Source organism: Parambassis ranga, chromosome 10 (genome assembly GCF_900634625.1).
Source record: "Parambassis ranga chromosome 10, fParRan2.1, whole genome shotgun sequence".
Taxonomy (NCBI): Eukaryota; Metazoa; Chordata; class Actinopteri; family Ambassidae; genus Parambassis; species Parambassis ranga.
Window position 1 is genome coordinate 21421621 of NC_041031.1, and position 22096 is coordinate 21443716.

Here is a 22096-nt window from a genome sequence, read left to right on the forward strand (position 1 = left end):
TGACCATTTAAAGCCATCCTGGTAATCCCTTTTCTTTTCACAGACATCTGCAGCTGAGTTGGTTAGCAGGACAGACGGGTTACACACTTCGCTGGAGACAATACAAGGACTTTAACAGGTACATTTGTTTGTTCATATAATCTAGAACCGTTGTATATCTGTACCAAGGCCAGAAAGGGAAGATGTTCATGTAAGACTGCTACATAAACTGATAACTAGGTGGTGACACCCACCATATTTAGTAGTTTAAATTGGTCGCCAGGTATGCTCATCAGCCAGGTTATGTAAGTTCAATGTTGGATTTCTCTCTTTCCAATCATAGCTACACAGTATATAGTAATAACTATTTAAATTGAGAGCATATTAGAGGGACGCGAATAAGGCCAATCTTATTATGAAATTGTTACTGATTAGATTAGATTGTTACTGGGTCATATAAACAGCCTAATATATCTGGCGCTGATAGGAAAACAGAAATGCACCAAACATTTTAGCATCTCTTCCCATTGTTTTGGTTGCAATCTACATTATATGTGTGCTTCAGTCTCAAGGGCGCACACCCACTTTCACTGATTACATTCAGCTGTTTTTTATCAAACGATTGATAAATCCAGCGCTTGCTACTTGTAGAGCACAAATGTAGCCAAGAATGTTCCGATAAAAGCTAAAAAAATGAAGCATTGGATTTAAATTCAGTTGTTTTTAATTGAGAGATGTACTTTGTATGCATTTTGTATGTCCCCCTGCATGAAGCCTTTACCATATCAATTATGAATTGATAACCACTCATTACTCATTTCTTCACTTTCAAATCCTCTCTTTGTCAGCAGCAGCCATGGTGGACGCAGCGGCAGCAGAACAGTTCCTGGATGCCAACCCACAGTTCGCCAAGGAGTACTACGATATAAATTTCCGGCCCAAAGTAATTTCAGACCTTCTGGACAACAACCGCAAGGCCCAGGTGGAGATCGGCAGTTATCATGAGCTGACAATGGTGGATGAGAGCGAGATCCTCTTCGACTTGGTTCGGGACATCCAGGACAACCTGCAGATGGAGAAGTCCATCTTCAACCTCATGAGACACCTCTGCTTCATGTTGAGGGCAGACCGCATGAGTCTGTTCATGTATCGGCAGAGGAACGGTGTGGCTGAGCTGGCAACCAGGTTAGTGGAGATTTTTGTCATGTAGAAAATAAATCATTTGGATGCCTTGGTGCATTTTCAGATCACCACAGGCAGTCTGTGATTCTGTTTTCCTGCAGATAATCATTACTTGGCGAGAAAGCATTTCTTCCACTTTTGCCAGCATGGAGTCTTTTGCTTGTATTCCCAGACTAATATTTACTGAATGAACACAGTAGCTTTCTTTAGCAGCACTTTGCTTTACACTAAGAAAAAAAATCATATTTGGAAATGATTTATAATCTTGATGAGGTTACATATATAAAGGCATTCTGTAGCTATAACTGCTTATGTTGTAGTGATACACATATCACTACATATTTTTTTACACTTTGAGATTAGCCTGTGTAAATTACTTATTATTTTGTTACTATTTCAGATTTACCATCTTTATTTTTACCCCCAGGTTGTTCAATGTCCATAAAGACGCATCATTTGATGACTGCCTGGTGCAACCCGACAGTGAAATTGTGTACCCGTTGGATATGGGTATTGTGGGCCATGTGGCCACCAGCAAGAAGATGGTCAACGTTCCCAATGTGTCAGAGGTAGATACACATACAGTTCCTTTGCTTGTATGTTCTCTAGTAGATTTAAATTTCCCAGATGTATCACCCTATAGTCACCTCTCCTTCAGCTACTATCATACAAAGACATACAAAAAAAAACAAAAAAAAATCTTATGGTTAATATGGTAGACCTGATTGAGATCCTGAAGAGATCTGGTACTTTATTTACACAGAATAAATGTAAATGTGTTGATTAAAACATATAAATACTGTTTATATTCCTATTTTGTATGGTAGGTAAACTGTTGTTGCTATGTTTCTTTTGGACCACCAGAGGGAGGCATATTACCACTTCCAGTCCCTGCCTTTAATTCCCTCTAACCAAAGCCTGCACAATCTCATTATAGCCAATGCCTTTGACATTTGAAAATAGCAGGCAAGCTTATTCTCATGTACATATCGTGCTACTGCAGGTCCACTACCTTCACTTCCACCTCTCTCCTGCTTGTACCTGCCCCAACTATTATTGTGACATTTACACTTAATAAGGCAGCAGCCCACTCCACATAACTGATGAATTACAAGCACTCCTTGGTATCAGTTCAATCACTTTCATGGCAGATTAGGAAGCTCAGCTGCTGATGTACGAACAAAACAGACCCGGGTTGATTGTTCCCATTTGGTTTTTGTTTTTTTATCTGGCACTTCTGCTGCCAGGCTGGCCTGTTGTGCCTTCATTGTGAGCCGGCACGGCACAAATATCTCGCCGTTTGAAACCTCCATCCGTCAAGCCGCAGCCTCACACAAAACACATGAAAGCAAAATGGGAAATGTGGTGACTGCAACGATCAAAGCCTCCAAGCCTCAGTTTCCCCAGTGGCAGCAAAGGAACAGCTAATGGTTCCATATAATTGGTTGGCTTTATGATGCTAATGCTAGAGGCGGGCTTCATCGTAATGCAGAGACTGGGAATCACTGTCTCTCTGCAAGCTATTTCCATCTCAATCCTATCTAGTGCAGGCCGATCAGCCAGTCAGCATTCTTGTGGGTAAAAGTTGGGATTAGTGACCAACAGCTGGCCTTAAATCTCTCCCACATCACCATCCTCCCTCTGAGTGAATTTAATATAAACCTGGTGGACAGTGTAGGACTGGCACTCTGTTATTTGAGGTGTGGTTACTACCCTTACTCAGGGTGTGTGTGTGTGTGAGAGAGAGGAAGCTGGATAGAGGCTGCGTGTGAAGAAGGTTAATCTGTCCTGAATTAGAGCTATCCCAGATTACCCACAGAGGTCACATACACCCTGAGCCATTTTCACACACTCAGCACTATAACACACCTTTAATCTATTCTGTTGCACTTTACAGTTTACTTTCAACATTTTCACTGAACAGAAACAAACCTAAATCCACTTAGTGTGTCATAACCCTAGATATTTATGTTGTACCCAGAAGCAGTGTAGAAGCCAGTCGAGTTTCTCTTTTGGAGTTTTTTTACCTGGTCAGCTATCCTTTTCACCAGCAAAACCCAGCTGGATGAGTGCGAGTTTGGGGCAGGCCTTTAATTATTCTGAACCAGCTGAAAAGTTCTCCACATCCCTTCCATCATTAATGTCATCGTACATTTCTTTAGCCTTGTTTATGTGTCTCCATGACAACGTCACACATTGGCATAAATTGTTGTTATGTTATATTTATAGTTATATATTTGCTCCTTACCTTATGAGAAAATCAGACCCGGCTTATAGTTGAGGCCGGCCTTTATATGTCCAAATCCATAATCGGACCGGGCCTGTAAACGGGACCGGCGTCAGTTCGGGACTCAGTTGTGTCTTAGACTGCAGTTAAGCAGCTGCAGTATGATGCTGCTCCAGGATCAGCCTGGTTTCCCTCATAGTGATTTTCCCCTTCATTTCCAACAAAAACACCACACCTCAGGTCAACATGTACATAAGGACGACAAAAACAACTTGAGATGTTAAACTGAAGTAATGGCATCACTATCGGGCTTAATGCAAGCTTATTAAATCTAATTTCACCTTCTAAACGAGGACATTAGGCCCGCGATTCTCCGTTTTTGGTATACTCAGGATATGTCCATTACCTTGAGTAACTGCTAATATCAATCCAATACTCATTTTTTCACTCTTTGTGCCCCTTCTGTGATGCCTACCACATACACTGCACTTTGTCACTGTTCACTTTGAGCCTAAAATAACACCTCTCAGCTGACATGATAACAACACTGCTGACAGGTCTGACTCATGTTGAATCTACTGCACACATGACACATCTGTCTTCATGGTGTGTTGCATAAAGATTAGAGTCCTGACATATAATATTATACAATACAGTGATTGTGATTTCCAATAATAATCCCAATATGACTTTGGAGTGACAGCACCACTATTGAGGCCTCTAAAATTTATAACCTGTATGATTTATGTTATCTTTACCAATACTAAGACCCACACAGACCTTGTCACACCCATATCTAGTCTCTGCAGGTTTCTTCCTTCTTAGCAGTTAATGAGCTGCTGTTACTCTGTTACACCCCCAGAAGGACACAATTGATGACCCCTGCTGTACAGGAGGAGAATTAGGTGGAGTACAGCAGAAGGGGCATTGACTTTGTGCATAATGGAAAGCTTTTATTCACAGCATGTATGGATTGGAGCAGTGTGTTCTTCAAAGTTTGGTTTTGAGGTTTTAAGAGACTACAAGAGCAGTCCTGACCACTAAATCTAGTCAAATATTCTGTCTTTTCCCAGAATCAGCATTTCAGTGGTTTTGTTGACGAACTGACCGAGTATGAGACCAAGAACGTCCTTGCTGTCCCCATTATGAACGGTAAAGACATGGTGGCTGTCATGATGGCTGTCAACAAGATGGACGGGCCGAGCTTCACTGCCAAGGATGAAGAGGTAACATAAAATAAGTGTATCAAAAAGGGAAACGATCACACAAATCTGAAACTGAGTGAGTGTTTCCTCACTTGATCTGGGATATTTTGGGCACAACACACATTCTGAGGCCTTATTGCCAAGAGAATGATAAACCAGAGATTCTGGCTGCAGTATCCTCAAAGTTATATATGTATATATTATTCATCTTCTGATGTCAAACCCAAACGTGTTCAGTCTATAGAACCAATTTACCAATACCTTCGGAGGAGACTGTACACATACATTGATAAACCCCTTGGCTTTCAGTCACTAGTTGATCACCAACCAAGCAATTTTCTATCAATTATACAAGGATAAACAAAAGAATCGAAATGGTTTTTGTCTGAATATACAGTTGATGCTAAGTTTAGCATTGTCCAAGTATAAAACCTTCATCAGTAGCAGCTCCTTTAGAAGCCAGTTAAACCTGGTTAATATAGTGTTAAACAAATCTAAAGCCTCTCAAATTATATCTAACAAGATTAATCCTTTAACTTAATTGGGAGCTGAAAGGAGAGAATTTCAAGAGAAAGATTTCCTGCGGATGCAAAGGGTCGGACCACCGTGTCGAAACACTCACAGGGAAAGGATAAGCTGGAAATAAGCACCTGCTCCTTCCTGCCAAAACAATGAAAACATGATGTGAAAGGAGTCAAAATAATTACAGCGTGCAGTAACATTACAGAACATGAGCCGTTCCTTTTGATTTCTGTTGACATTGCTTACTGTTATGAAAACAACTTATAGGAGTTAAATCCCCTGAATTATCATCATTACCGCTAAATATAAACTATGAAATACCACTGGTGTGTTTTCTTTCAGATCCTAAACAAATACCTGAACTTTGCTAACCTGGTTCTGAGAGTTTTCCACCTGAGCTACCTGCACAACTGTGAGACCAGGAGGGGGCAGGTAAGGATGGAGCGGCTACATTTTCATATCTTCTAGACTTATCTGTCGAGAGGTTCTCTGGCAAAAACACATCTTAAATAGTGCTCACAAAGACCTGAAAAAGTTATGTCCTGTTCCATTCACCTCTGTTCTCTTTCATTCTGCCATCCAGGTGCTGCTGTGGTCAGCCAGCAAGGTGTTTGAGGAGCTGACAGACATAGAGAGGCAGTTCCACAAGGCCTTGTACACAGTCAGAGCTTTCCTTAATTGTGACCGTTACTCTGTGGGTCTGCTGGACATGACCAAGACCAAGGTGGGCAGACACAGATTTCACATACAGAGATAATGATAAGCTGGAAAACAAACGGTACATACTGCTTTAAGATCGTTAAGTCGCATTTATATTCTGGCTACTTAAATCTAAAACTAAGTAGTCAAATGATGTATATGTAATCAATGTAATACCTGACTTAGGAGCAGCAGAAATATGCAGAGATTGTAGTAGCACAGCTTGTAAAACAAAGAGACTGTAATACACAACACTATACTTGAACAAATCTTCTGGGCTACTTATGTAATGCTTTTTTGTTCCTTCTGAATTTTGATGTGATCCGATTCTGTTTTTCTCCTCATCTTTTGGGGAGAGAGATATTTTCAGAAGCTCCTTTGGGGTTTCTTTGTCTAATCCGTTTGATTCCTCATCCCTTGTGCCCATTAAAAAAACAATCTTAAAACCAACCTTCTAATCTTTATCGGAGTATTGCTGTATATTATTGATAGCTAACACACACACACACACACATAAATACTACTTATTGGCTGTGGCTTTCACCTAATTACAAGCAGCTGCCAGTTGATTCCCAACACCTGCTATCTGAGAACAAACACATGTTGTCTGTGTGCACAGATGGCTGTCTGATATCAATACTGGGTTTCATGAGGAACTTAAGATAAACAATACTAGTAGGTCAGGGTTGAGTCGTTTTTTTTTTTTTATTTTCTCTATTTTATTACAAAAATATTGCAGCCCACTGGAAATATTCTCTCTGTCTGTGTGTGTCTGTAGGAGTTCTTTGACTTGTGGCCGGTTCTGATGGGAGAAGTTCCACCTTACGATGGCCCCAAAACTCCTGATGGCAGGGTGAGGAAATATTCTATAATATATATACTCATGGCTGTACATCCACTGCCAGATCAAAATGTCCCTTTACTGTATCCAAGACTCGAATTTATGGCAGGAATGAATAGTTTGGTCCACATAGGATTGGGTTATTTAGGTGGTTCTCCAACTAATCACAACCTTAGTAGCCTGGAGCGCCCTTGTAGTGTCTCATAGTAGAGTGTGTGCTCCATGAACTGAAGCCCCGGGCACTTTGCTGCATGTCATTCCTCATTGGCTCCTGTCTATCTTTGAAATAAAGACAAAAAAGTCCTGAAAACTTTAGACAGTGGCCACATTCTCTGAACGCCTGCTGAGCAAATTCATGCTGAATCCCTTACTCTTCATCCTCAAGACAGTCTTGACACCTTTAGCCTTCACCCTAACTCCTGGCAAGACTCTAAGACCAGATAAATCATCAGTATTTCTTCTACACTGTGGGAAGTAGACCCTGACCCTAGTTATTTTTCTGTCAAACTTCTCAAAACTCTCACTGCACTATTAAAAAGTAAACTTGGAAAATACTCTGTACTGTTGAAATAAAGTTTGTCTGTAATCAGGAGTTCATTTATTTAAACAGATGAGCATGAAAGGACCGAAGAGATTTTCAGTTTAACACAATGCCACATCTAATATGAATGCTTCATGCCCTCTTTAGGAAGTCATCTTCTACAAACTGATTGACTACATCCTCCATGGCAAAGAGGACATTAAAGTCATACCGTAAGTCATCACAGAGATCTAGTTTAGATGTACCCTAAGGAGTGTTACATATTGCTACCAAAGGCATCCCACTGTTCCACCCATGGCAGAAGTATAGCAATAATGAAATGCACCAGTGGTTGTTCATAAGGAATTCAAATGCACTCATTCTGTTTTACCCTCACTGGATGCAACCGGAAGCTTTTCAAGAAGACAGAGCATCTTTAATGTGTTTAATAAGAAGGTATACTGGGTAACAAAGGACACGCAGCCATGAACAGAGGTAACATAATAAAGGGTAAAGAAAAATGATTCAGGGGCCAAGCGAAGCTTTGAAGCTTTTCTGTTCTGCGAGTCCAGGGCTGTGACATTCTGATCTTGTTTTCTTTTCCAGTGTTCAATGCTGCTGTCCTTGCAAACATTAATAAACCCTGACAGTTCAAAATGAAGGCACTTTACTGTACTTGTGGTTAAAGATGACAGTGTTTCATTCACAGGAATCCTCCAGCAGATCACTGGTGCCTGATCAGCGGGTTACCCACCTATGTAGCCGAGACTGGGCTGGTAAGTTCCTGTTTTCTCTTTGATTTTGGGTGATTTAAAACACGCACTCTTTTAGAATATTGCAGCTTTATCATCACATTCACTCAAATTAATTGTACATTAATTTATGTCAATGTCTGACAGACTAAGGAACAGTCAAATGCCTCCACACAGAAAAGGACTAATACAGATAAAATCACAACATCTTAACTTTTTTTATTGTTTTTGTTTGAATCACTTTTATTACTTTTGTCTGAATGTTTCAATGCTTTGTTTTTATGACAATAACAACGCTCTTTAGTCTCTGGCTAAGATAACATTAACTTAGCCCTGTCGTGTGATGGGTTTGAAATTCAAAACACATTCAGGTTGATGGCTGCTGCTTTGAAAGTTGTTTGTGTAGAAAGTTTCTATTTGTCTGATGGCATTGAAAGTTGAGAAAACTCGCTACATCCACCTCTCCATCCCTTCATTGGTTATAGCTATACTTACTTTATCCACCATAGAGCTGCAGCGGGCTGGAACCTGCTCCAGCTGGCATTAGACAAGAGACAGTTGTACTGTCTGGACAGGTCATCGCTCTGTCACATGGCCAGCACAAAGACACAGCACACTAACACCAACAACCAATTTAGAATCCATAATTAACATAAAGAGACATGTCTTTGGACTGTGATCTGGCAGGTGGGACCCAAAACCCATCAGTACCAATCACTGCACACCACGCCACCACAGGAACTTTAATCATATTTAAATCTAAAGCAGAGCGGTTTCATTTACATGTTTAACTTACTGTGGGTTTGGACAGTTTGGCAGGTCACATGGATGCAGGACGACTTGTTGTATTGAACATCATCTGACCTTTCTGCTCAGCCACCCCAGAGGATAAACATATGAATTAATGTACAAATGAATAATGAATGAATGGGCAGTGAGCAGGCTGAATACAAACGGTGTCAGCTCTGAACAGGGAGGCTGAAACGTGGTGATAACAACAACCTGAACAACACAATAATGAATTTAATCATACACACGGTGCTCATAACAAACATCTACATAGACTCTTATGGAGAATTTACAGGTGGTGGTGCAGAAGAATGAACATGAAAGGTTTTAATAACAACAGTGTTTCAGGAATTATCAGTGTCAAGCTTATTTATTAGTTTAATTGCCGTTGCTAGGCAATCAAACTATTGTTCTTCACCCTCTTTCTTCTTCTTTCTTATTCTTCCGTACGTTTTTTGGCGCAGCGTATCTTCAGCATACATTGACCAATTTCAGCCATTCAACTATCAAAATGTTCATCTCACAGAGGACATTCCGGGTCAAGTTTTTTTTCATTATAGTTTTTAAAATATTAAGCAATTTCTGTGTCATTTTTAACATGGGAGTCTATGAGAGAGCCCTTCAACGAGGGTCATCTGCCAAATGTATCTCCTCCTACAAATTTAAAGCTACAGACTTCATTTTAGTCTTAAAACGCTCATTAGATGCTGCTCTATCAAACTTGTATTCAGAATTTTCTAGTTCCAAATTGTTTCCACACACCAGGCTCTCAAAGTTGGAGTGATTTTTGAGGTCTCCTCTGCTGTTACCATGGTGACAGGCTGACACACAGAGGCATACAAAGCTCTGAATTGCTCTGATTCTCCAGCAATTCAGAGCAATCCTTCACATCAGCATTCAAAGCGACGCTTCAGCTGCAGCAATCAAACTTGCATTTTCTTCAGGAAATGCCCTTTTCTAGTTCCTTTTTAAAAGGTCGTTTTTGCCATCACCTTATATCCCAGTGTATGTGGTTATGGCTTTTAAGGAGAATCTACTATTGAATATGTGTTTAAAATTGCTATATTGCTAGAATAAAGTAAATATTTCCGTCCTGTTTCCCCCTGGCTCTCAGAGAACGTCATTTTTTTTAATATGCAGAGGTTCCTATAAAAACCAATGTCCTTTAAAGATTTCAAAATATCTTCATTGGAAGCTGTGGGTGGTCAGATGAGCAGAACACCATTAGGCCTTATTACACAGTTGTCAGTGTGCACACCGTTGTGGAAATGAAAAGTGCTCAGCCTCACGCTGCTGTGATATATAATTGTAATTTCTGCAGCCATTGTAATTAATCACAGTGTGCTTTCCCCCAAACCGCTGAGCGTGCTGTCATCGTCTGTCTATCCCTCCTTCTCCGTCTGTCCTCCTCCTGTCCTGTCCTGTCCTTTCATCGTCTTTGCTGCACATCATTTTTCAAATCTACATCGTCTTTCCACCCTCATATTTTCCCTTTCTACATTATGTACAAGGTGAAAACTTCATCTCAGTTTCAGAATAAAAGACATGTCAGAGTGACGCTAATGGTTTTTGATACAACCTGGGGGATATGAAACGACTCGCTGTGTGGCAGTAAAATTCTGTCAGCTCTTGAAACTTTGATGCTGTATGAACATGCAGTAACTCTGGGCAGAGAGAGGTTCATGTGTTCATTTTATTCCAGTTTAACTTCTCCTCATATCAAAACTTGCAGACTTCTCGTCTCTACAATGGACACCTTTACAGATTATGTTGTAACTAAACTTTGGTTTCTGTATCTAGACAAAAACATGTAAATCTAGTGATTTCATAGTATTGCATATAAATGGCACATTTTGCATGTCGTGGTTATGTGTGTCATTCTGTTAAACGCCTGATGATGGTCAGGGCTAAAGTACAAGTCAGTTGTCATCATACTCAGGTTTTGTTCTTGCTTCTTTTCTTTTTTGCCAGATCTGTAACATCATGAATGCAGCTGAGGATGAATTTTTCAGCTTTCAGGTAAGATGGATATAACGTTCTTTATCCCTCTGTGAAGCTCAAAGATCACTGTTAGTAGCCTGGTCAGCCACACCCATTCTCTAAGTATAAGCTCGACCTCACCAGTGTACCTGCACCCCTGCACCCATGAATGTCTTTTGTTCAATCAAACTTTTTTTATATAGCACCTTTCGTACGTTTGCAACACAGAGTGCTTTCCAGAAGTTAAAAAAGAAGATAATTTCCCCAGAAACCCTCACCCCGAATACACGCACCCACACACTATTTGTTATTTAAGTTAAAATATACTAGTCTGGTTCTTGCTTCCTAGTTTCTCTGGTTGTACGTCTATCCAGAGGCAGTTTATTATGCGTTCATTGGTACTGACCCCTGGAAATCCAACTCAGATCCACTGAGACCAGGCTGATTCTGACCGATTGACTGATTCTTGGTATAGAATACTACTAGATACTAATTCTTACTAGAATTAAGAAATTATATTCTAGTTACAACGACATTTTACACAAATAATTATATAAGTTGACATCTAAAAGACATATTTATCTTTAGAATATTTTTGGAATAATTCAATTAGGGTGACGACATGCTCCGTCTCTGGCCTTTGACCATCTTTCTAAATTATATATGGCTACTACTGTTACTGTTCTTTTTTTCTTTTTTTATTAATTTCTTTTTTTATGGCAAAGTACAGTGCAGCTTTGCTGTTTCATTCATTCATAGATTCATGTGGCTTAACAGCAGTTGTTGCTGGAGGGCTCTGTGAAAGTGGTGCTGGGCAATTTTGGTCATTTTCTGTAATCTGATTTTTATGCCTTTCTCTGTCAGATTACACTAAGTGTAATGTGTGAGGCTATACACTGTATATGTAGAAATAATGTATGAAAAAAGAGACGTCGCTATATTACGGCCTGTTCTGCGCTGTAACAGACCACCAGAGACCAATCAGAGAGAAATGATGTCCCACATTCTCTGCTCTCCTTGGTATAAATGATTTTCTTGGGGCTATAAAGCTCCCATTGTATTTATCCTTATTACACTTGGTTTCTGATTAGTGGTAGCCATTGTGCCCGCTCAGACATCGACCATGCTTCGGTATTCCTCACAATGAAGAGAAAATACACCTTTATATTCTCTTATAGAGTTAGATCTCAGGTTCAGAATAATTCAGAAGTTTTTTGTGATTAAACTCATGCGTCCACTTCAGCTGACCCTTATGCAAGTCTACTTCAGTCAGTGGGTTTCACATTCCCCCAAAAAGCTTTTGAATCTGAAGTAGTGTAGGTGGCAAGAAGATCGGTATAAGCTGAGAGTTTGCATCATCCCTCACTCAAAACCCAGTCTTTTGAAGCTTTGTATGATGCATTTCCTTCTTGGTCAGTGTTTGTAATGGCCTGTGAAGCTGTTTAAATTGTGCTAATTTGTATATCATATTATTTCTTGATTAGATACACGTCTCCATGTATCCATGTTCTCAGCCGGTCCCTAGTTTTTCTTCAGGAAGATGTTTTTTTCTGTCTTCAAATACACTTTGATCCTCTTTTTACATTAAATAAAGATGTAGTGCAGCTGTAGTTCACCATTTTTAAACAGATTTCAGGTGCACTGAGCAGATGAAATTTAATCTGTGCCCCATCTCAAAGTACCATCGTCCTATTTATGATAATAAGGCACATCTTCTTTTGTGTGTGTGTCTCTGTGTGCGTCATGTACAGAAAGAGCCGCTGGACGACTCCGGCTGGACCATTAAGAACGTCCTGTCTATGCCAATTGTCAACAAGAAGGAAGAGATCGTGGGTGTGGCCACTTTCTATAACAGGAAGGATGGGAAACCCTTTGATGAAATGGACGAAACACTGATGGAGGTACAGGTTTTGTGTATTTGTGTGTGTGTGTGTGTGTGTGTGAGACAGCACTTGAGTCATTGGTTTATAAATACACTATAGGCCATTCAGGGCTTCTGCATTATTTATCATTGAGCCTGGAGGCTTTTCATGATGTTTCTCTGTTTCTCTTACTGCTCATAGCTCAGTATAATAGGACAGATTGATCCTCAGCTGATCGCTCACATCAGACAGAATTTAATATTCACTAGTTTGTGTGAAGTGATTGGACCATTTTTTTTATTTATAATTTTGTGGAGGCAGTTTTGCCAAACTTATTAACACTGAGAAAATTATGTTTAGAAATTCTTTAACATGTACTTGTCCACTCAAATATATTGAGAATTTACATATTAATCCTCTGATCCATGTGTGTAGTACAATACATTAAAGATTAACTTGAGCAAGGACGGTCACATCAAAGGACAGAATGTCATTGTAAGATATTCCTGTGGCTCAGTTTGATAATTAACTGTCTCTTGGTCTTACTCACACCTGTGGTCCAGTCTCTGACCCAGTTCCTGGGCTGGTCGGTGCTGAACACTGACACCTACGACAAGATGAACAAGCTGGAGAACAGGAAGGACATCTTCCAGGACATGGTGATGTACCATGTCAAGTGTCGCAAGGATGAAATCCAGAACGTTCTGGTAAGTAAGTCTGTGTAGACCGGTCCACATCAACTAGAGCAGGCATCAGTCATTCAGGCATTGACCAGGCATTTTGTGTTTCCCTCGCTCTTATATCTTCTCATTTTATTTGCATTTTTGATTCAATTTTAGTTTCGTTTTTGTCAATATTTGGCTAAAGGAACCTGTTTTCACTGTGAATTAATATGTAGTTTTATTTCATCAATGGGATTGTATGATAGTTTGGTTTTCAATCTTAGATTTGATAGTTTAGACTGTTGGTAATCCTGGACAGAATTAGTCCCTTTCTTATATTTGTGAACAATAGCAGCCAGTTTGAAACCAGACAGCTGATGTGGATGATATAAACAGGAGGTGAGCATCATCTGTAAGCTGAAATAGGCTGTCAGATTTTCTATGAGGTGATTTGTCAGCGGACTGAAAGAGAACAAAAGCAGGGAGAGATGACCTGCTTTGACCTTAAATCAGGAGCCAGTTGACTGATGCTGAACCGTTTCATCCAAGGTGAGTGTTGATGATGTGTGTTTTTCCAGAACACCAGAGAGAGGTGGGGTAAGGAGCCGGATGAGTGCGAGGAGGAGGAGCTTCAGGAGATCCTGGTAAACCACAATGAAATTCAGCATGTGCTTCAAAAAATGAGAAAATGTTGCTGTCAGTGCACAGAAAAATACATTCACCCTGAGAGTAGCATGCTTCTGTTTCTGAGGAATGAATGGTGGCAGAATAAAGTTAGTTATAAATGTCAGGCTGCCATGTTGAAGTGGGGAGGAGGACAGAATAAACATAAATGTCTAACTCTGGGTTATACTTCTATATTTCCACCTTTCAACAGTTTGAACTAAGATACTTCTGTGTTGTTTTTTTTCCTACAGTCTGAGGTTTTGCCAAACTCTAAGAAATCTGAGATCTTCGAGTTTCATTTCTGTGACTTTGAACACAGCGAACTGGACCTGGTGAAGTGCGGCATCAAGATGTATTATGAACTGAAGGTGGTGGACAAGTTTCACATTCCCAGAGAGGTCAGTGCTTCCTGTGTTAACAGTTCTGTTGCAGAAGAAATATCTCCAAGGGCTCAGATGTCAATAATATGGAATTATTATGTGTTAGGCAGACGATTTTACAAAGAATTACCAAAAAAAGCAGTGAATTTAAACCAATATGGAGCCATAGGAGGCCGTAATCTACTGATAGATTTCGCTGGTGTGTTTGGCCGTTATTACAACATTTACCCTCCACATTAGGATCCTGCATGTGCTACTCAGATATACCATCATTTTATTTGAATAAGAATACATACATGGTTTTAAATTATTCTTTATATCAACAAAAGAACAAACAAGCAAATGTAGTCCTGTGTCCTTGTTGTTTCTGCATGTGGTCTCTCCACAGGACCTGAGCAGTAGAGATTCTTTTATTTTTTGTAGAGGAGATTGTCTGGAATATATAAATATTGGAATCATGATGGTTGGACACTGATTGTTAGCGATGTTAAAAAGGTCATTTCAGTCAAGTGTGAACTGATTACTAAAAAAAAAAAAAAAAAACTTCAGAAAGGTCAGATCATGTAGTTTTTAGATTTGAACCACCCATGCTGACACTTACCAGAGAAGAGGGAGGTCGGTTTGAGTGCATTGTGCCTCTCTAAGGTTGTGGTTCTGGCTCTTTAACCATGATTTATTACCAGTTGCTAATATTTGAAGCAGCTACTGGTTTAAAAAAAATCAGTATACAGCACAGTAGAGGATTATTTCATGTTTAAGAATTCTTGTCATGTGACACGTTAAAGTGAGCGTGTTTTCTACAGGCGCTGGTGAGGTTCATGTACTCTCTCAGTAAAGGCTACAGAAGGATCACCTACCACAACTGGAGGCATGGATTCAACGTTGGACAGACCATGTTCACCCTGCTGATGGTCAGACACACACACACACACTGATAAACTGACCCACTCCTCCTCTTTGCTTTACCTTCCAAGTACTCATCAATCCCCTACCTCCTGCTCTTCATCTTTCCTTCCTCCTTCCTCCAGTACACCCACTCTTTCATCACCTTCATTTGAACTGTTCCTCCTCCTTTCTCTGATTCAAGGCGACAAATATCTTTTCTCCTTTTCTCTTTCTTTATTTTCCTCCTCCTCATTCCTCGTATCAGCTGAAATGTACTGTACATGTGAGAATAGATGTGTAAGCGGAATAAAGGGAGTAAACAGTTGATATATTGGAGTGATTCAGTGTGGCCTGAACTGGTCTTTCGTAAGAAAGCTAGTGTGTCAGTTATACATACAGACTCTGCTGGAATAACCTGATGTATGTGAGTGCTTCTTCCATGTTTACCTAGTCTGTAAGCTGTGGGTGCTTGTGATGATTTTTGTGTCTCTCCATTGAGTTCCTTTTTTTGTCCTCAGACAGGTGATCTGAAGCGTTACTACACAGACCTGGAGTGTATGGCCATGGTGACGGCTGGCTTCTGTCACGATATTGACCACAGAGGAACCAACAACCTCTACCAGATGAAGTAAGAGCTACAGGAGGAAGGGGGTGTTTTATATAAGTTTATCAACTGAAATGTGACAGATGTGATCCTGACACATAAAGGAGTTTCTGTGGCCTCTAGAGGGAAGATAGAAGGACTCACATGTAGAACATGTTCATATTTCAGCATTATTTCTTCCATTATTTACACTTGTCATGGAGCATACTGTGCTCTTAATGTTTGGTCTTCCCCTTTGTCATATGAATTTAATTAGTTACCTTCAACAGGTATATAACAGAAAAAATGAATTCTCACTGTCAAAGCACATAAAGATGTAAAATTATTCCTTTTGCTGTGGTTCTACATTCCAAATGGCATAAACGTATTTCTTATTGCTGCTATGACCCAGTTTCTTTAAATGTTTTTTAAACTTCTCTGACATCAGATGGATTATTCTGGAATTAATTGAATAGACTCAAAGTGACAGCTGTCACTCCTCTAAGTGTACAGACGAGCTGACCTCAGCTCTTTAGGTGAAGGCAACATCACACACTGAGAACATAAATGAGTTGATATTGACCAGATACACCTCCAGCTGCTACTGATGGATGAGCTAATGAGAGCCGCCATTAGCTGCGGACACAGCAGGCCAGGCCCACCCTGGGTTTAATATGCATGATTTATCACAGTATAACCTCCCATCATGCTGCGTGTGTGTTTCCAGGTCTGGTAATCCTCTGGCGAAGCTTCACGGTTCCTCCATCTTGGAAAGACACCATCTGGAGTTTGGCAAGACTTTGCTTAGAGATGAGGTATGCTGCTGCTCATACGTGTGCACACGCACGCATACATACATATATACAGAGCAAATGCTGAAATACCTTTTGATCATGACTCTGTTTGATTTTTTTTTTTAACTTCTGTTTGATTTTTTTTTTGTCTTTCTCTTGGGGTTCAGTCTTTGAACATTTATCAGAACCTGAACCGCCGTCAGCATGACCTCGTCATCCACCTCATGGACATTGCCATCATCGCTACTGATCTGGCTCTTTACTTCAAGTCAGTATAGGTTCATACCACAGTTATATAATAATCTCTAATCATTCTATCATCATATACAGAGTTTAAAAATGATTAAAGCTTCTTTTGCTTGTAATAGTGTATAACCTGATTTCACTAAATACATGTGTTTGTCTGTGCAGGAAAAGGACGATGTTCCAGAAGATTGTGGATCAGTCTAAAACCTATGAGAACTGGAACGACTGGACCAAATACATGATGCTGGAGACCACACGCAAAGAGATTGTCATGTAAGCAGAGCCATGCACAAACAAAGGCAAGTTCTAAAAAAAAACATGCTGTACAAACAGATCTCATGTCAGTCATGTGCCGTGTTTGCAGGGCGATGATGATGACCGCCTGTGACCTGTCTGCTATCGCCAAGCCATGGGAGATCCAGAGCAAGGTAGGCTCCTGCATGATCCTCCACACAAGGTCCTGTTATAATAGTTCACAGCAGTTGTTGTAAAAACGCTCTCCAGCCTCCCTAACATCCAGCCGTTCTCAGTAATAGGACACGCATTCGTACACAGGCGCCAGGAGAGGGGAGCCGATGATAAAGTAGACAGAGAATGACATTTTGTCAGCGCTGCCATTTTTTTCTCAGCAGCATTCAGCAGTGGTTTCTGACGGCCTCATGCATCAACAGCAACCTGCTGCTTTTTATTCCCCACATCACTGGCTGGCAGGCTCAGCATTTTATTTCAGTAAAGTATGTAATATACACATTGCCATCAAGCCTGCACGCACAGGCACATCAGCATAAACAGCAGACATATCTGGCTATTGGACAACAAATCATTTTTTTTTCTTGTTTTCAGTAGCAGCTGCCTCATATTCTTACACACTCACATCAGCTCAAGATAAATTGTGATTGCATCAACATCTCTTTTCATACTAAAACTGAGGAAATACAGAGCAGAGATAGCTGCGTCCTTGCTGTTGTGTGATGTTTCTTGGACCTTACATTGTCTTGGATGCCCCCAACAAATCTGTAGAATCTGGAAATAATTCACTTAACAACTATGTGTAAACCTTACTCATGAGACTTTCTACTGTTGATTTATTATTTATTAGCTGAGATGTGTGAGTTCAAATGAGATAACCAAAGAAGTGACTTTGGTTGCATTAATCTTGTATAAAGATCCCTATCCTCATGTAATGAGAGGTCACAGGAAGACTTTCTGATGCAGGGTTACCAAGGATGGACTTTTAATCTCCATTCGCTGCTATCCTACTGTTTGTGCTCATATTAAAATTATAGAAGGGGCACTAGCATTACATGAACTACACCTTTAAAGTGCCACCATGTCAGCTGATGTCTCTTCAAAGGTTAATAACCAAGAAAGTACATTTTACATGACTGTAGAGCTGCTCTTCTTCAGATCCCTTAATACACTGCAGCCAATTAGGATATTCCACTTTTTTTCGGGGGTTTGATTTCACCTTTGTCTGCACCTGGTGAGTCAGCTCTGCATCCCACATGCTGTCAAGATATCTATATACAGCGTTTGCTGTGAATTAATCTCCAAAATAGTTTGATGACTAACTCCTTCCTATTAGAGGGCAAATAATCCACAGTGAACTGAAACAGACTCTCAGATTGTTTAGTCTGATGATCGACAGCTGTCTCTGAGATGGTATGGAGAGACAAAAGCCTGAGTCGCTCCATTTTCTCTAATCCACTGACATTTTTATGGTTGATATTTTATAGTTGTCATTGTTTTCTGCCTCCCACACATGCAGGGTATCTGTCTACAGGCTACACCAGCCACACGACAGTTGTTCCCCCCCAAAACTGGCAAAATGACAAATGCTTTCTAAAATGAGACTTCCATCCTGAAAAGAGAATTTACATATTATTCATCTGATCTCACATGACTCCATTTTGGGTTTGTGAAGGCAGACAAAAACAGGCTCTATCACATCAAGATATAAAGCCTCAAACTGACTCAAGATCAGTGAAAAAGATTTTTATTTAGGAGACATTACATAAAGATTTTAACATGTGACTGAGGATTTCCTGCTTAATAAAATACTCACAGGCTTTTTATGCATGTGTCTGAAAGGAGAATTATGCAGTGATTAGACTTCTTCTGGTCCCAGCTGTAAATGTTTTTCACTTTCTCTCTCTTAACATGTGTTTCTGTGTGTCCTTTATTACAAAGGTGGCGCTTTCTGTAGCTGCAGAGTTTTGGGAACAGGGAGACCTGGAGAGGACCGTCCTGGAGCAGCAACCCATTGTAAGAGCTTAGCAAGACCTAAAAAAATGAGATACCAGGTTCACATATGTGAATGGTGGCAGCGTCCATTTTGCTGGAAAGTCCTTACAGCTCCAGTGGCACTACTACTACTATATTACTATTAATACTATTTATAGTTGAAAATAACCTCAAAAAACTACCAAAACCTTTTGATCTCATTACTATTCATACCATTTCCAAAAAATGGTTTTATGAAATGCCTGACCCAGGCCCCTCTTGAAAAGATATTACTGTGGAAAAATAATAAACTTTTGGATAAAATAATTGGTATAAAGCAGTAGAACACAGGGTAGAAAGGTCTAAGGTCCATCTGTATCACAACGCTCACAAATATGATTTAAAAACGGACACTTGAAATACCACCATAGATTAGAATAAAGTACTTAACCTGATTTAGATTTTTCCACTTGACATTTTTCCACTTGCTGCTGGGGGTTATATGTTTCCCAGGTTTTTTATTGTTATTAAGTTTGAGTGGAGAACAAAAAAGACTTTGTGGGTTGGCTGAAATGAAGGCAGCATGGCTCTCCTTGGGGCTTTAACATAGAATGGAGAGCAGGATGGACAGGATGAGTAAGGAGGGAGAACAAGAGCAGCAGTTGGAAGACAAAATGAAAAGACAGATTTAGTTCCCTGTGGTGGCGGTGTTGCGCAATGTACAAGCCATTATGTGGAGCACTGATACAGAAAGAGCGGTCACTGTAGCCCTGACCCAGCCGACCATCCCCTCCCCAGCTCTCCATACTCCTCTCTGCCTCCGTGCCTCTCTCTCCCTCCCCACTCTGCCTCATTCCCTCGTGTCCTTGAGACACTTGAAGTGCGAGAAGCACCATCCTACACTCTTTCACCTCACAGTGCTCTGAATTTAATAGCATCTGTGTCAGCGGGGGAAACTTTTCATTTTTAACAGTTTGTATTTTCCCAGCATTGAATTCTGTGAGTCACTGTGGTCTGAGAAGACTTTGCAGAGGCTGCGACACTTGAGCAATTTTATTTTATTTTTTTGGAAATGTAGGTGGGTAGTCTTACCAGCAATTACAGGCAGCATGAACTCTTTTTTTTTAATAGAATTTTACAGCCAGCTTGCTGCTTAGACTTCTGTCCTGTGGAAATGCATAACATGGTTCCATAATATGGACTGTGGTCGCCCCATTTTTCCATTTGAAAAGGTGTAGGCCATATTTGAAGAGAGCCCTCAGACTTTGCTGCTTTTAGGAGACAGTTGATGTTTCACCAGTGCAAATTTTAGTGGGTTCCTCAGTTATTGAGAAACACTCACCAACTTACAAATTCTGGAAAACAAGTCTGGTTCTCGATGAGCTTCAGCGACATCATCCCTGGAACTGAAAAGACTTTGCTGCCTTCGTCAGGACTGATCATTTCCTCTCACTTGTTGGTTCATAAGAAAAGATACAAAAGTAAAATATGCTGTTAATTTTGGAAATGCCTCCCTGTGAAAGTCACCTCCTGCTTGAGAAATCAAAATTAAATTAAAGATGAGACAAGTCTAAAAAAGCCATCAAATCATTGAACTAAACTGAGCAGTAGTGCAATAACTGTAAAGGAATCGTCAAGGTTCAAATGTTTTATTACATTGTATTATTTTAACCTATTTTGTGTGTATATGGGTGTAAATGACTCTCTTCTCACTCTCTCTCTCCTCCAGCCTATGATGGACAGAAACAAAGCAGATGATTTGCCGAAGCTGCAGTGTGGTTTCATCGACTTTGTCTGCGCTTTTGTGTACAAGGTAAGACATCGCAGCACTCAAAACACCCACACCCTGCTGGTTGACATCTCTGATGGTATGTCTAACTTCATTCCAAGAACTGGATCACCTTAATCAGCTGTGATTGCACCATCTGTGAATGGTGCGTTTGCTGTAACTTAATGGATGTAATACAAAGCTTGCGTCAATGTGATGTGATTTGTGCACTCTGCAGGAGTTCAGCCGTTTCCACGTGGAGATCACCCCCATGCTGGATCGCCTGTTGAACAACAGAAAGGAGTGGAACGCCCTGAAGGAGGAGCACGACGCCAAGGTGGCTGTCATTGAAGCAGCTAAGAAAGCCAAGGAGGAGGCAGCTCAGAACTCTGCAGGTGCCAAGCAAGGTAGGAGGCTCCTAAACATACAGACACAGCAAAAGTACACAAAAACAACTGCACTACTTTCCTTTCTACATTTGGGATGTAAACAGCTTGCGTGTCAGGTTTAAGGTTCATCTGAGTTTGAAATGAAACTGCAGCTAATTCCTCATGCACTTTTATGCTTTCACTCTTGAATGACACGTTGAAACATTAATACCTGTCCTTTCTTTCTTCCTTCCCTTCCCTCTTTTTTCCCCCTCCCTTCCTTCCACCTGCAGCGAGTGCAGCGCAGTCACAGTCAAAGACTTGCATTCTCAGCTAGACATACTGCAGTAGTACCACCCACATGAGTGATGGATGTTTCCATTCTTTGCTGGGAGAATTCTTGAGTTCACTAAAATATTCTTTTCACTGAGACGTCATTTCTTGCTTCAAGTACTCCTACAGCTGCTGTTACAGAAATTTAACTTCTTCTTTACTTCTTGTTGTCTGTTCTGCTTTCTTTCTGTGCTCCTTATTCCTTTACATCTTTGATATTATGTTTCTCGTTAGCTATGCTGGGCTTAAAGGTGTGTTCAGATGTTTTTTTTTTTTTTTTTTAATCACTGCTATCTAACAGGTGGTAGTTCAAAAAGCATAGCATACAAATGACTAAATCAAACCTGTAAGACTGGACACATGAATGTTTAAAAAAAAAGCCTTTTATGATAAAGCTGTTCTGGCATTAACTGAGCTCTCAGAGAGAAAAGGCTGCAACCCAGACTAATAACGTTTCAAGTCTGTGAATCAAATGTCAACAGTTATTTTGTCTTATTTACATGAATCGTGGCATTTTCCATGTTGACATATTTGTCCTCGCTTGTTTGTCTACATGCAGTCAAATAGTCAGAATAATAACTTTGTAATGCAAATTAGAATCAATCAAACTCAGGACATTTGCTTTTAATA

At 40.2% G+C, this 22096-nt stretch overlaps 1 protein-coding gene across 1 annotated transcript; it reads left to right on the plus strand.

Moving 5' to 3' along the window:
• Nucleotides 1-835: 835 nt before the first annotated feature.
• Nucleotides 836-21470, plus strand: pde6a (phosphodiesterase 6A, cGMP-specific, rod, alpha). The gene is made up of 23 exons (XM_028416457.1): nt 836-1164; nt 1589-1730; nt 4462-4614; nt 5458-5547; nt 5699-5839; nt 6593-6667; nt 7344-7408; nt 7885-7951; nt 10688-10735; nt 12448-12597; nt 13122-13265; nt 13799-13864; nt 14138-14284; nt 15070-15177; nt 15670-15779; nt 16462-16549; nt 16696-16796; nt 16940-17047; nt 17139-17202; nt 18965-19039; nt 20727-20810; nt 21004-21172; nt 21427-21470. Exons 1-23 carry the CDS (start codon nt 836-838, stop codon nt 21468-21470), a joined length of 2568 nt encoding a protein of 855 aa, XP_028272258.1.
• Nucleotides 21471-22096: the final 626 nt, after the last annotated feature.

Coding starts and splice junctions, on each gene's coding strand:
- pde6a (XM_028416457.1), top strand. CDS start 836: ATGGTGGACGCAGCGGCAGCAGAACAGTTCCTGGATGCCAACCCACAG. Junction 7,409..7,884: donor GAGGACATTAAAGTCATACC/GTAAGTCATCAC, acceptor TTTCATTCACAG/GAATCCTCCAGCAGATCACT. Junction 12,598..13,121: donor TGGACGAAACACTGATGGAG/GTACAGGTTTTG, acceptor CCTGTGGTCCAG/TCTCTGACCCAGTTCCTGGG.